Source organism: Botryllus schlosseri, chromosome 2, assembly GCF_051294905.1.
Source record: "Botryllus schlosseri isolate E-star chromosome 2, Bs_hap1, whole genome shotgun sequence".
NCBI classification, from domain to species: domain Eukaryota; kingdom Metazoa; phylum Chordata; class Ascidiacea; order Stolidobranchia; family Styelidae; genus Botryllus; species Botryllus schlosseri.
In genome coordinates, this window is record NC_137237.1 from 10,168,762 (window position 1) to 10,183,848 (window position 15,087).

The 15,087-nt window shown below is 40.8% G+C and overlaps 1 protein-coding gene across 7 annotated transcripts; it reads left to right on the forward strand.

Annotated features, from left to right (window-relative positions):
- The first annotated feature begins 564 nt into the window (after positions 1-564).
- On the forward strand, positions 565-14,621 carry LOC145433442 (abl interactor 1-like). Of its 7 annotated transcripts, XM_080310549.1 has the most exons (13): positions 570-2,039; positions 2,226-2,393; positions 3,433-3,542; positions 3,623-3,769; positions 5,884-5,904; positions 6,761-6,855; positions 7,879-7,980; positions 8,984-9,049; positions 10,649-10,760; positions 10,820-10,854; positions 11,912-11,989; positions 12,778-12,933; positions 13,667-14,621. In XM_080310549.1, exons 1-13 carry the CDS (start codon positions 1,923-1,925, stop codon positions 13,831-13,833), a joined length of 1,374 nt encoding a protein of 457 aa, XP_080166675.1. In that variant the 5' UTR covers positions 570-1,922; the 3' UTR covers positions 13,834-14,621. The 7 variants fall into 7 exon arrangements, with proteins under 7 accessions (XP_080166677.1, XP_080166675.1, XP_080166680.1 ...); XM_080310551.1 differs by lacking the exon at positions 11,912-11,989 and having other exon boundaries at positions 565-2,039; XM_080310552.1 differs by lacking the exon at positions 7,879-7,980 and having other exon boundaries at positions 576-2,039.
- Positions 14,622-15,087: the final 466 nt, after the last annotated feature.

Sequence of the window (15,087 nt, forward strand, 5' to 3'; positions counted from 1 at the left end):
TTAGGATATTAGGGTTGCCGGGGCTGGGATATTAGGGTTAGGGTTAGGATATTAGGGTTGCCGGGGGTGGGATATTAGGGTCAGGGTTAGGATATTCGGGTTGCCGGTGGTGGGATATTAGGGTTAGGGTTAGGGTTGCCGGGGGTGGGATATTAGGGGTAGGGTTAGGATATTAGGGTTGCCGGGGCTGGGATATTAGGGTTAGGGTTAGGATATTAGTGTTGCCGGGGGTGGGATATTAGGATTGCCGGTGAATACAAAATTTCCCGAGGGCCGGGTACACATTTAATGCATTTTTAATTCAAAATTGTTCGAGGGCCGCATTCACCGAGGTCTAGAGTAGTCGAAAAACACCGTGAATACCACAAGTAGACCACGCGTGCTTGATATACAAAATTTCCCGAGGGCCGGGTTCTCCAAGGGCCGGGTTCTCCGAGGGCCGAGTTGGTAGGGCCGGGTTCTCCAAGGGACGGGTTCTCTGGTAATCGGTGTTTCCATCTCAGATCTCCTCTGCGAGTATGCGAGTAGCGACTATATGTGCTGCTTTTATGCCATAGTGGAATTGGTGGCAACGTCACACAGAACTTTCTGTTTAAATACTGAATTATTGTATGCAGAAACGCTCTCGTCACGCAGGATTTATTTCTAAAAATGAACCGAGATTCCATAGGGGCTTTTAAGAGAAGTGGTTGGCTGGCATGTAGACCAGCCAAACTCAGAATTTATTGTGTATGTAACTATGGTACTTGCAGTTCTCAGCTCCACCACCTTTGTCACGGTCAAAGTATTATAAAAACCAATCTACTCATAATTAGAGAATTGACTGATCTGTGTTTATATCAGGATGATCTGTATATCCCATGCCATCCATTGTTTTGTACTTTTGTTCGATGTTTGAAGTACCGGTGCATTGTCATCATAAATATGGATTTTGCGTCATTTTTGTAGCTCATGTCTGAGGAAATAGGACGCTCTATCAGCATTAGTTTCTTAAAAGTACCATTATTATGGGTTGATCTTATTTGAAATTAATTAGCTGCCGCTACGAAAAAGTATTCCTGTACTGTTATAATCTGTGATGGTAAATATTGATCTAAAGACTATGACAATACCTCGATTTGAGTTACTAGAAGTTATCAAATTATCAATCGTTGATTGCCATGAGATGTGACAGGTATTTGTAGTCATTGCGGTGATGTAGTACTCCCTATTGTGTCACAATGCCAAACTACGTCAAAATACAGAATTCAAGGCTGATTTTGGGGCGCTTCGGCGCCATTATTGGTCAAATAAAATTAATATTTCCGTTATCATCACCACATTAGCTTTTGATTCATAGTGGATTTATCAAATTTCTTGCTTTGTCGGTCCAAATTTTGCCCTAAATTCCCTTTGGTCAAGTGGAGAGAATGATATAACCCAGCGTGCGTGCGAGCGAGCAGTGCTATTTGGCTTTGTCCGCACTGCTCTAGGACACTATGGCTGTATTGCTGTTGGACGTAACAATGAAATTATTACCCATAATGCAACAATTGCTTTAAATAGCCTACTGTTCGGACGGTGTAGTTATGTGTTTGTTTGTTGTAGTAACGCCCTGTTGGGGGACCGCACCCCACTGTCACGCCACACAGTTCAAGAACCCCTAAACTAAAATAAGCCGAACTCATCTTTCAAAGATGGTAAAAAATTTCTGACACGCCATAAACGAGTTGGAGTCAGTTTGAAACATACAGAAGTTGTAACGAGCTGAGAATGTCAGTGTCATAGGAAAAGGTATGGGGAAAATGGCAACTGGCGACCTGAAAAAACTTTCAAAAATGTAGCATTTTATTTGCATTGCAACAGATATCTATCTGAGTTGAATTGCTAATGGATAACACCTAAATTTTGTGAAGTCGGCCGACTTGTAGCAAACCGGGAAAATGGCAGAACTGGATGCCCTGTTACAGCAAGAAATTCCTAGCGGAAGAAAAGCTCTCGTTGAAGGCAAAGTCAATCTTGAAAGTGTTGCGAACTACTGCCAACAATTATATGTAGATGTAAGTGAATAGGCAATATGGCATTTAAAGTTTCGTGTTTATTCACACGCTATAACCTGATCTGATTGCAACAAGGAAGTGTCGGAAATGCCTTCAAGACAGTGAGTCAACCAGGCAAGCGTATGCCCGCACCAGCCTTCCGCCGTGCTTGTCAATGGCTACCTTCAATTTTTGATTACATTGCAGTCCGAAAATAAGAAAGCGGCTTTGGATGAAACGAAAAATTACACAACTCAGTCTCTTGCGTCCGTTGCGTATCAGATTAATACCCTCGCCAACAACATGCTTCATATGCTCGATATTCAAGCGACGGAGCTGGCTAGCATGGAGTCGTCTATAAATCATATATCAATGGTAATGGTTTTTTGTATTGTGTATTGTATTGTTGTGTGCTAATAGATATTTTCCCCCAATTTGCGTGAAAATTCTCTTATTTGGTGCTGTACTCAATGTACAGTAGGCTACACGGCTACACCTGATATTTGCATATTCAACCGCGCTTTGAAACTTACTCTTTTCGGTCAATGTATCACATGGAAAGCCCATTTCTCATGGTTTTTCTGAAATAACTTTTACTGTCAGTATTATGCATGAAGATTGTAGAATGTTTCTAACTCATTCAAAAATGCATCGAGCACTTTTCCAAAATACATTATGACTAATACTTCTTAGTGTCCATTGTGTGCTTATTGCTTTAATATGAACTTTGTATAACATTGCTTTCACCACATATGAAACGGAAGACCGATATTACGTGGGCTTACTATTGTTATAAATTACTAATTCAGTTGATCTATTCGACAACTACGATCTGGCGATAGATCTTAGTACCGCGCTTTTACCATAAGAATATGTCTAGTTTTTTCAATCAATTACTGCTAAACATGACCGTAATCTATCAGTAATGAATATGGCAAGGTTAAACGCTATATTGGACATTATTCTCAGTGATATTTGAAACGATTTCCTCAATCGAGATGTTTAAAATTTGGAATCTTAAGTACATGCAATGTCCCTGTTAGTGAATGTTCATTAGTGAGTTACCACTTCCTAATAACAGCCTCGACATTGTGCCTATGAAAGTTTCATAAACATAGCAAGAACTTGCGCTTCGCTATTAAATGAGTTATTCTGAGCAGTGATGATTGTGAACAGTCATTGGGAAAGAGGATAATGCATTCCCACAACCATTGGAGTGAGCTTCGTATTGTTAACTTACCGATTCATATGGTCATAGAATTGAAGCGCTGTAATTCAGTGCTTCTATGCTGACAAGTGACATCCATGTGGACAATGTATTAAATGATATATTTTTGCCTCGAGATTGCACGACCTTTGGAAAAAGTTGATTGATTACGAGTGGCATGTGGACGTAATCTTTTTTATCTTGCAGACCGTAGACGTTCATAAAGAAAAAGTTGCGAGGAGGGAAATAGGACTTCTTACAACAAACAAATCGATTCCTAAAAACCACCAAATCGTGGGTCCAACTAATCCCGAGAGGTACGTAGCCGTGAATCTGTGCTGAATTTTTTCTATGTGAAGGTTTTGTTACTGTACTGTTGAAATTGATCTGTTTTCAGATCCGTCAAGTACGTTCGGAAGCCCATTGATTACACGGAACTTGATGACTTAGGCCATGGGGTTAAGATTGCCAATCAGCAGTCAAATCAAGGAAGCATGGCGGTGCGGCGACCTTCCAAGACCCCGAGTCCTAGCGTAAATGGCAGGTATGATGCTTTTTTTTAATCTATCTAATTGAAAAAAAAAAGTCGATATAACTAACTATGACGCTTTGTGTTTCGCAATCATATATCTCCTGTTGTTACCAAGTGCTATATGTCGCTGTTAACTGTTTCAAGTGTGCACATCATTTCAGCAGGAGGGAGAGACACGCCTTTTACGCAATACTTGTGTTGAAATGTTAATTTTGAAATTTCAACTGGAAGATCGACCCGTGTTTTGCAGTGGGCGATGTGTGATCTAATACACTGTTCAACACATATTTTTAGACAGACAAAGTAAGAGTGGTTTTGGGGGTTCTGAAGGGCACTGATTCCGAATATGACCTTAGTTTTTTCAAATTGGCTCTTGTTGTGGAGATAACAACCCGTGGTGCTGTTTTGACCAAAATCTACCATTTTTGCGGTAATGACTAGATATAAAATCGGCTTAGTGGTACTATAAAGTTTAGAAATTCGGTCTAATTGTTATTTTTACACACAGAAGACTTATATTAAATCAAAATACAGCAACAACACTATATTTTGGGGTATTAGATTTTTCATAGTTACAGACTTTCACGGATATCATGTACATAAATAAACTCCAGTCATGTATAGAAGTATTTATCTAGATACTCAAATAACGTGGCATTAATTCAATCAGTTTTACGTCAACCACCTATTGTAAATTTGAAATAATCAGTTGTAATACAATATTATTGATATATTTTGAATCGAAATTTTTTTTTGTACGATTTGCGCCTGTAAGCCATTTAGTGCAGTTTCTCGAAAGTTTCCGGCAACGGTCTGACATAATATGATCAATGTTCATCTCATCTGCCCTGGTATCTTTCTATTGTTGTTCTGATGTCTTGTTAGAACCTCTCCCCTTGCTAATCAACATGATGATCGGGAAATATATCAAGATGACTGAACAGGAAGTGAACTTTTATGCTCATGTTTGTTCCAAGTTTTCGATATGCAGATACGAATTTTCGGACTAACTGTTTGTAGTTGGGTGCTTTGTGATCAGCTAAAAAGTTTTATTTACTACATCTTAGGAGAAATTACATGCTGTGAACTCCTCCTAATGTGAAATTGGAATCTTTCATCAGTATTCGAATATACCAGATACCAGATTTAAGCTTCTCGTTTGATAGGGTTACTACCCACTTCGTTGACTCAGTGGAAAATTATCCATTTACCAGTCAAAAGAAATGAGACACATATAAGTATTGTATATAAGTATTGTAGTTAAGCCTTTCAGGGACAAATTTTATAGTTTTATACTCCTCTTTAATCTTGGTAGAATGACCAATTGATATAGGAGAAGATGAATTTCTGTTTTGGAAAAGTACACTTTTTAGGCTTGACAAACTACTTTTTTGACAAACAAATATTTCGCATCATACCATGTTAATATTGATAGAATGACTGAGAATGACAGGAGGGTTCTTCATAGTCAATTAGCCATTTATGCGCAGTATAAAATTAGAAAAAACTACGATTTTCTTCCCACCAAGTGAAATATTTAAGGGTAAATACAGTAATTTTGGGCTTTTTTAGAGGTATAACTATCTTCTGACAGAGAGCCAATCTGACAAAACTAATGTGATATTCGTAATCAGCAACCTCAAAAACCCCAGAAACGGCTCTCAGATGTTCTGCCTAAAAAAAAATTTTCATTTTGTTGACCAGTGATATGCATTGTTGTTACTTGTTTTGATCCCCAAATTCTTGTCTGCAGGCAGAGATGCTGACAATTTAAGTGGAAGTGGACCTGGACACATTAGTGAATGTGGAATGTACCCTTTCTGAAAATAAAATAAGTGTTTAGTAAGACATTTCACGTTTGAACATAGTATTCAGGACCAAGAATTTGAACGTTACATCAGCGTATTGAGTTTCTTCACAAAATACCATTTCATTAAAATACAATGATACACAACTTACTAGCCCATTCTCAGCATCCTCCTATCCTATTCCCTTGATCAGAAATTAATGCAAAGTTCTGAGTTTCTGTTTTCGTTTAGTATTCAATGGAAGTTATGTACCTCTTCAAATTTCTGCTTTGTGTCGTCCACAGTGATACTATTTTTATGCTTTGAAATTTGTTCAAGATATTTCAATGGACGGCTCATGTGAGTTAGCATGATAACTACGAAGAGTTGCTTACAATAACGCTCATATATATATCCTAATACCTTACCGAAGTATGGCGCTCTGCTTGTAACATCTAAACTTACGCGCCACCCATAAACACCATATTCCATTTATCGCCCGTGCGATTGTCATATCACGCCCCATATTTTGTGAGGTTCCCCACCTATGGCACACGTGATATTTTCTACATGACACTCATTGCTCATTGGTCAATTGGTCATCCATGATGGTTCTGATGGACGTGCATGCGCTCACTACGTGTTTTACCCATTTTCAACCAGGCTGACCTAAATTTTATCACTTCACTGACAGCTATTACAGTGATACATGCTTAATATATCCATTGACCTTCAGATAAAATCTGATGCTGATTTTCAGATATGAATAATCTAAGTTGTGTTAATAGTATCTATCTGTCGGTTGATGACAATAATGATGTCTTGTGGTATGGTCTGATGTGTTAGTCATTGCATATAAAGGGTGTGGCCAAGGTGTGAAGATGAGTCGGGATTATTATTCCTCCTGCACCTATCGTTTGTGATATGGTAGTGGGATATGGGCGCAATTTTGTTACTAAAAACTTTTGCACTTACCAGTAATATTTACAACCCACATCGCCAATTGCGAGTAAACCTGTATGTATGACAATGCTGGTGTGAAAAATACTTCATCTCTGAATGGTGGTGGGCCTGATGATTGACATACTTCTTTGAAGTTAAGCGGCCAATGCTAGGTGCTGATTTGTGTTTCATTATTTATCCCTCTCTCTCTCTTTCTATTTGCTTCTTTTCAGCCATGTCGAATTAACTCTGACTTTTGTGGACTTGATTACAGAAAAAGGGATAGCGCGACAAGTCTCACTAGCACCACGGGCTATGGGACGATACGGGCCGTACGTACTCCGACTGTACCTTCCGACTATAACTCAAGTAAGTGGGAACGTTGTGGGTGGACGAGCATTGGTCGTCCTTGGAAGGCAGATTTAGACTACCGGTCTGTATACCGTAGCGCTACTGTGTAATTGAATTGAACCATCATCGGTTTTAATTGTAATCGTAGGTCCTACGACGTGTCATGCTTGATCTCTGTTATTAGAGGCTGTCGTTTCCATTTCAATTCAGAATATTTCCTTCCAACGAGTTCGCTTGGTTTGTTACCTGATCGTAAGCAAACTGATCCCGATTCACACTTACCTTAACTGTTAGTTGGAGTTGAGTTATGTTGGAGGAATTTCGAAACGTTTTGGTAGTGAATATTTCACAAATTTAATTTCCACATGGATTTTGATGGAGTATTTCAAGCGTCATTTGCAAAAGAATGAGCACGAAATCTAGTTATTTAGTTCTGGAAATGAAATCAGGCTGCGAAGTTCGGTACTGCAATTTATGTATATTCCCATGTTCCTGACTAGATTAATGTTTTCGTTACCAAACTGTGTCACGCGTTAACTGACAAACCTTGTCTGATCCTAAGTTTATGGTTTGGCGATATCTGTTCTCAGCATTTACAGTCTTTTGCCGCATTCTGTAGGAGGGATTTCGATTTTAAGGCTTATGGTACCGCAAAGATATGGTATGTGGTGATAATAATCGTACAGTCCGTTATGACAATACGTAACGGATAGAACGATGAGCCGTTCGTTGCTTGGTCTATTGACTCAGAGTGCAGGAAACACTTGTATCTCTACACCTTTCATGTTCTCTGTCGATAGTTGCAGATGCACACATTGCACAGATAATGATAATGTTTATTTCTGTAAATGTTACGATCTGTTTTTTGAGTTGAAAATGCTAGAAATGCATGTGCAAAGCGGTGATTTCTCAAATGACTTAACCATGCAATGTTCCAATGATTGTTCAATTATGCACTCGTGCTTGCGCCGGTGATGGCGGTGTTTTTTCATTTGTCATGCTTGTCTCGCCTAAGTTTTGTGTATGATTTTCTTCCTGAAGCAAAGCGACTGCCTTCTATGTATTCCCGTGTCCGAACAAACAGTAATAGCAGTTCTGGCTCTGGAAGCATGAGTTCAGCCGGCGGGTATTATCCTGGGCCAGGTGAGACTGTCGTTGGTATTCCATTGATGGCTCAGTAGTGGAAATGCCTCATTGACATCGACTTTGCTTTGCTTGTGAAAACTTGTGTTGTTTCATACAAGTAGCCTGTACTAGCAGATGAAATTGACATAATTTAGCCTTTGGGATGAAGATTTTTGGGTGTCAATTAAATTGACAATGTTAATGAGAAAGACACCCTGTATCATGCTGTGTTGTGAGATTTCCATTATTACTGGCTCTATTTTACTAAAGTTAGTAAATAAATAAAATTGTACCAAAAGTTGTACAGTCGCTGCTACAACCTGCATAATAGACTAGGAATTTTTATTGATTCCTAAGTCACTTTCATTCTGAATCTATCATTTCCTCAGTTCTAATTGAATAATATATTTTTGAAATATACCCGAATATTTATCACCTGCCACTCGTCAGCGGCAATCGTCAGCAACTAGAAAATTCGAATGAACTTTGTATATTAATGTCATCCGTAATGCACTCTGATCAAATTGATGTTATTTTGTCTTCTTGATGTGAAACATTTAGGTTGTCGAGTTAATTGACAGTGTAACTGAGAAAGACGTGTTGTAATATTCTGACATTTTGATTGTTACAAGCTACATTTTACTAAAATTCTACTAAGGTAATGTAATAAAAAATGTAGGCCTACTTTGTTCATCAACTCGAGAGTCCCCAATTATGACTTCACAGCTACGAGTGTCAGCTCGAATCTATTCGGGTTTATTTTGAGTACGGATATATTATTCAGTGTATTGGAGGTCTGTATCTGGAGTCCCTTCCTTAGTTTTGTAATGGACCACTTGACTGCACTTCATTTCGGTGCACTGACGTAATCTGCTAGCCTATATAATTGAATCGACTTAACATGCATGCTTTGCTATCTAACTTTCCACTGCTACGCACGCACTTGGCAACCTGCACATGCCACAGAGCTACTCTATTTTATGTTCTCTCTCCTGGCAAAACCTCTGGTCCACATCCGCAGGTACTCAGAACGCTTCTATGCCGCCTCCTCCAGTTCAAGGACCTCCACCGCCACCAAGTGTGCCGAGTGAGTCTTGCTGCCTCGCGTTTTTATGTACCAACCTTGCTACTGCCTTCATTCGCATTATGATACCGACGATATCATGTGCTTATCATCGCTTGCGACACGTCGCTATTTTTTTAGTTCATTAAAACTGTTGGCATTTTGTTGACCCGTCAGATATGATGAAACTGGCACAAATGGATTCGGTTTACTGGTAATTGATGTTAGGTGAGTGGCTCGCATTTGTCACAGAAACCACAGTGCAGAGGTTGCGTGTTTTGGAGCCACGTAGTGTAACTGAACACGCCTTGGAAGCAGTCTTGACAGAATCTCGTCGCTCATTTGAGACCTTAGTAACACCCTGTCACATGTCAACTTCTTAAACTCGAAGACTTTTCGGGTGCCTCTTTTCAAGAGTTATCGGCACACTAAAGGGATTTAAACAGATTTGAAAGCAAAACCAAAAAGGCAAAGTATGACGCAACAATCAAAATCACAGACCATGAAATTCACATTGTACCGATGGCAACAATAACAAACTATGAAGTATACGGACATACGGTACTATAGTAGCAGCACAATTTGTAAATAAACAATTACACGCACGGAACAACACGCACTAATGAGAAATTTGTAGGTTATAGAGGAAATCTTTTTTTCTGCAGTCTTCGAGTTTATTAAATATACTGCTACAATGGATGTTGTATTGAAAGCTATATTCAAGTTCTGTACCACAAACCAGCTATATCAACTTCTGTTATTCGTGCCTCAAGTTGTGAAATCCTCCTCTACATTGTGAATTGTGGTCTGCCGTCACATGGTCAAGTTTTGCGTTAGACAGATAAGTCAGGATCCAACACTAGGAAGGTGCGCATTCTGACCGTGGTCTGCCAGTGGACAATCCTTGTCCTAGGGTGTACTAGAATTATCAAGGGTCACTACCATGGGGTGTACTGGGATGTACCAAATACCACTAGTAATACTGCAACTTGCAACTGATAATGTGGCTTTGTGATGACCTTTTTTTAGTCTTGCACTTGGCACTCGGGATCAATGTTGAGCATTACACCTGGACTTGGGTGTCTGGTGTATTACTTTTCAGTGCGCCACAGGGTTGTAATGACTCGACTTGAGTCACGGTGTTTGAGTGACTCGAGTAAATTTTTGTGTATAGACTCAAACCAACTCATATGACTCGTGATTTGGACGGCCTAGAGAGACATTTCATTGTAACTTCGAAGTAAGCTCACCACATTATCGGTATTTCGGCTATCATTCCTGATACTTGAAAAATAGGGCCAGAAACTGTTAGGACTGACCATTCTATATCACTCGACCAGAGTTGAAAAAGCGGGTTGGACCGGATTGAACTCAAAACTGAACAGTGAACACAATACAATGACTTAACTCGGTAGTGAATTGAAAATGACTTGACTTGACTCGAGTCAAAACAAAAAAGTGAGATTGACTCGGGAAAAGTTGAGCACTGAGCTGAATAATGATTCCAAGCTTTGTACTGCGACTGCATCACCCGTGAACTTTTGACACGAAAATCTGGTGTGTAATAGATAGATAGTAATTTTGTATATTTGATTTTTCTGGAATCTTCCCATCTCCACATAGGTGCTATGCCTCCGCCACCACCGCAAAATGACAGTTCACTATCGATGCCCCCTCCGCCGCCGATGGCACCGCCAATGGCGCCACCGCCGCCTCCAATGGCTCCTGCTGCCAGGTAACGAAACTATTTCTGTTTTTTCCATTCCGTTTTCGTAAACCGTTGTTAATTCCTAGCATGCCTCCGCCACCGAGTCTACCGACGCAGCAAGGTAAGTGTGCTTCTGTGATTATCATCTGTGTTTGCATGTTGTCGTGGTGGTGATATTATTCTATGGAATAATGTCGCTTGTCGTGGAACGTCCCTTTTCTGGGATTGTGGGTCTCTGTTGTGTGTGCGAAGCATTAAGGGCTGGGCATTCCGATCTAAACACCGGAAACAGACTTCAACTGAGCCGAACGGCGGTCGCTAAAATTGCGTTAGAAAACAGGCTGAAAAATGTCTTTTAAGCGTTAAGTAAATTGTAAAACTTTGAATTATCGCGTGTCTACTGATACGCCAAGTAGGCTGCTCTGTCGTTGAATCCCTTACTATTTTCATTTGAGCGGAAGATTGAATTTCTTATATTACCTATGGAGACTAGGGTTGTTCGAAAATATCTTGTAATCTTCAAATTTTAATGGCTATCAGATTGTTGATTCAGCTAAACGCTGCACACCAAATTTGGCTCAATTCCATCCTGTAGAAGCACAGCGTCTGTGCACGTTGCATTTGGCACCTAAAGCTAAACACGCGATTCCGAATACCTTTGGACCTCTAGTTTAATTTCGATCGCACACAAAAATGATCTTGATGCAGGATCAAATACGAAATTATTGTCAATTTGTTGAACTTACATGCGAGTGCAAAGCTGAAAAATGTCCGTGCAAGGGTGCAGCCATATCCGTTCTGTTTAACTACAGATATCAGTTTTGCAACAAGAATCATGTCCTGTATCGCAGCTGATGCTGTGTGCTGTGCTCAAAGTCTTTTCTTTGACGACCTTTGCTGATCGTGCACTGCAGCTGCACTGCAGCAGAAGTGCCCCAAAATGACATGCGTGAGGGATAATTCGACTCTGATTATTGTGCCCAGACCTAGTCGCCGTGTATTTGTGCTCGATCCAGCATGATTTGTGATACACTCGTGAAATATTTTTGGCCGCATTGTTGTCACGGTCGATGAAAGGCTCACCGTTGTATGCCGTCTGACTCGTTGTTTTTTGTCGTCCTTTTTTCTGCATCCACCCGTGATTGTTGAAACATGTACAAACACTCGCGCACGTACAGCATATGATCCATCGCTCCCACCACCGCCGCCGATGGACGCGGGCGCCGCTGATATGCCGCCGCCGCCACCTCCGATGGGTATGTGTTATGTTTTATTCATTTGTTCCACGCCACGCATGCCGTGAGGCGCATCCGTGTTCCGCATGACTATGTTCAGCTGGGATCCGAAAACATTCATCGCATTTTGAATCTGTCACTGCCATGTAATTGGGCTTTGCTGTGCATGCCAGGAATCTGGCATTTCTCTAGCCGCGGTCAAAAATCTTAAAGATTTGTGACTGTCATATTGTGCTGTGACTAAGAATTGGATCGTTTGAAAATTTGATTTTGCAAGCCCGTTGACTCGATACAGAAAATTTAGTAATGCTATCCGCAGAAATTTTACCCTAGCTATACCCAAATCCCGTTCTCTGTTCTCTATAAGTATTGGTTATTATTAACAAGTGCCCTCCATCTGGGTGAGTATGCGGGTTCGGTTTCATTTCGTTCTTGACTGTCCAAGCCAAGGAGAGTCAATCAGCAGCCCCCAAGTTTCCGTTGATACACCTGAAGATTATATGGCGGTTTTACAATTGACTGATACCGTAAATAGACATTGTTACTCTGATAATCTCCAGGCAACAATCCAACGTTATTTTATTATATGCCGATATCCGACAGGTGTATTTAATTGGACTATTCAACAAGTCACTGTCCTGGTTTTACTTCACATTCAATTCACATGTATTTCCTAGTTAGCAACTCATCATACTTCGCTGTGAAATCACCCTTTGAGGGTGCTGTAAGTTCCTGGTTTTGAGGGGCTTTCACATTTTGGAAACCCTCTCTTGACACGGCTTGAATCTTACTTTCCTGCCAACACTTAGATATGCCGCCACCTCCTGTTAGTCCCGGCATGATGCCTCCGCCTCCAGATGATTTTCCGAGCCCGTACGGCAACCATGACGACTCGTCGAGCACGGCCGGCTCGAATTATGGATCATCCGATCCGGCCTGGGCGCCGAAAGAGTATATTCAGAAAGGTATGTTTCACCATTCCAAGGTATGCTGTATGTGCGTACCCTGTGTTTTTGTACACCCGTGTTATAATTTCTCTCTAAACGGATGGGTTGACCATATGCCGATGGTAGGGTTACCATAATTTGGGAATCTGAAAAGATGACACTTTTTAAAATTCTCAGCCTTACAGTACTGGAGTAAAATCCTGGAACTGGAATGGTAAAAATAGTCATTTTTCTGGCTCCAGTCCCGGAATCCCCGTTGGACTGTTACTTGGCCGCTGATTTCCTATATCTCCGCAAATTTCCGCGTCCATTTAATCAAAATTCTCAAAAAAGAGGACATTTAGGCGTCCTCCAAGGACATTTAAAAGAGGACTTATGGTAACCCTAGCCAATGGTTTGTTCAAAATCTGATTGTCTATAAAGAAGGTTACGGTTGGTCTTGATAGAGAATGTAGAAACGATAGAGCTGGTCGAAAGTAGCCAACGCTGGTATTCAAGTAGAATTAGAGATTACCAAGTAAGTAAAATGCCAAGTATTTTAGGAATAGTTTTGCCTAAAAAAATGAAAACTGTCAAGCATAAGTACTCAGTTAATGACCACCTGAGAAGCGATAGCTATATATACGTGTTTGGCAACAGGGCCTTGCTCAGGAATATTTGTTTAGCATGCCTTCCATCCGGCGTCTGCAGCACGCCCGACTTATCACTCCCCATGCTACTTCGATAACCCCACTATTTAATCTAATTTCAGTTATTGCCATATACGATTATTCCGCCGCCAACGCCGACGAGTTGACTTTGCATGAAGACGAGGTCGTCTACGTCGTCAAGAAGAACGACGACGGCTGGTTTGAAGGAGTTCTCAACGGTGTCACCGGACTTTTCCCCGGAAACTACGTTGAAACTATAACCGCGTGATCGCGAGATTTCGTTCCGCGTCACCTTTGAGGACGCGCTAATTGACGAGGCTTCCACACGTTGTCGGGGACCTGACGGACGATTTTGATCAAAGCGAATGTCAACTGTTTCGAGGGCGGTTCGCTTAGGATAATTTTAGTACGGCGCATATTCAGAAATAGCCTGCAATCATGTGCCAAATACCGGCTTCGTTTTATTATGGAAATGACAGCTATTCGTATTTCTGATGCCAGTATTAAGGATCAAGTTGGTCTTGTCATCAACTATAGGGTGCCGATGGCGAAGTTACGACGTAGTCTTGATGTAATGTTGACTGGATTGCAATAGCTGCCATACCGTTACATGTATAGACGGGTGAATAAAAAATGCTTGTGCCTCTTGCAAACCTTAGGATCTCGACTATCAAAGCCATCTCAACGATATCATGTTACTACTTTGCCGAAAATCCTTTGGCCTTCTTTCACCTTGTAACGATGAGATGCATCTTATTTCGAATAGTAGGCCTAGTGTACTCGGGAATTAACTGCGTATACCGTATATCATATACTTATTTAATTTACAATTTTGTTGTTGATTCACTAACAAAATTTATTGTGTTTTTTTCGTGCTGATCTTCCCTATTCTACTTCTTCGCGTATTGTTTGGTGTGAGCGATTTGTTGCACCACATTGTGCTCGCTTTATATGTGTTTATGCACGACAATGGAAAGTGCGCTACTCGTCCTTGCTGCAAAATGCACGGCTCGGAAGTCTGTTTCAGTATATACTTCAATAAATAAGTTAACCTGACCTGCTGCGTGGCCCACTGCACTGAAGACCTGTGTTATACGAGGTGTGGGTGTTTAAGCGCTGAAGCCAGTTGGGCTGTTCTAAATGTAATAGCAGGCAAGGTCTGAAGAGTGGATGTGGAAGAGCAATACCAGGCGTGTGAGTCGACATATCGTTAGATTGGAGCAGGACTGAGCAATACGTCGATTGCGAATGTGACATCGGTGGATTTTGTAACGTTGGAAAAGTTAACGTTGTGGGTATCGGTTCACAATAGGTTTTATGTGGCAGTTAGGGGCGATTGTCTTGCGTACTGGTGTGGCTGTGTGTTTTGTGTACTCAAAAAAGAAAATAGATGCTCCGTAATGACAAAAGTTAAAAGGAAATACGACGACAGTTTTGGGTAGTGGGGAATGAAAGACTCTGAGGTGGGGAATGAAGAAAAAAGGTTGTGAACCACTGCTCTATTCAGAATCGATATCACTCA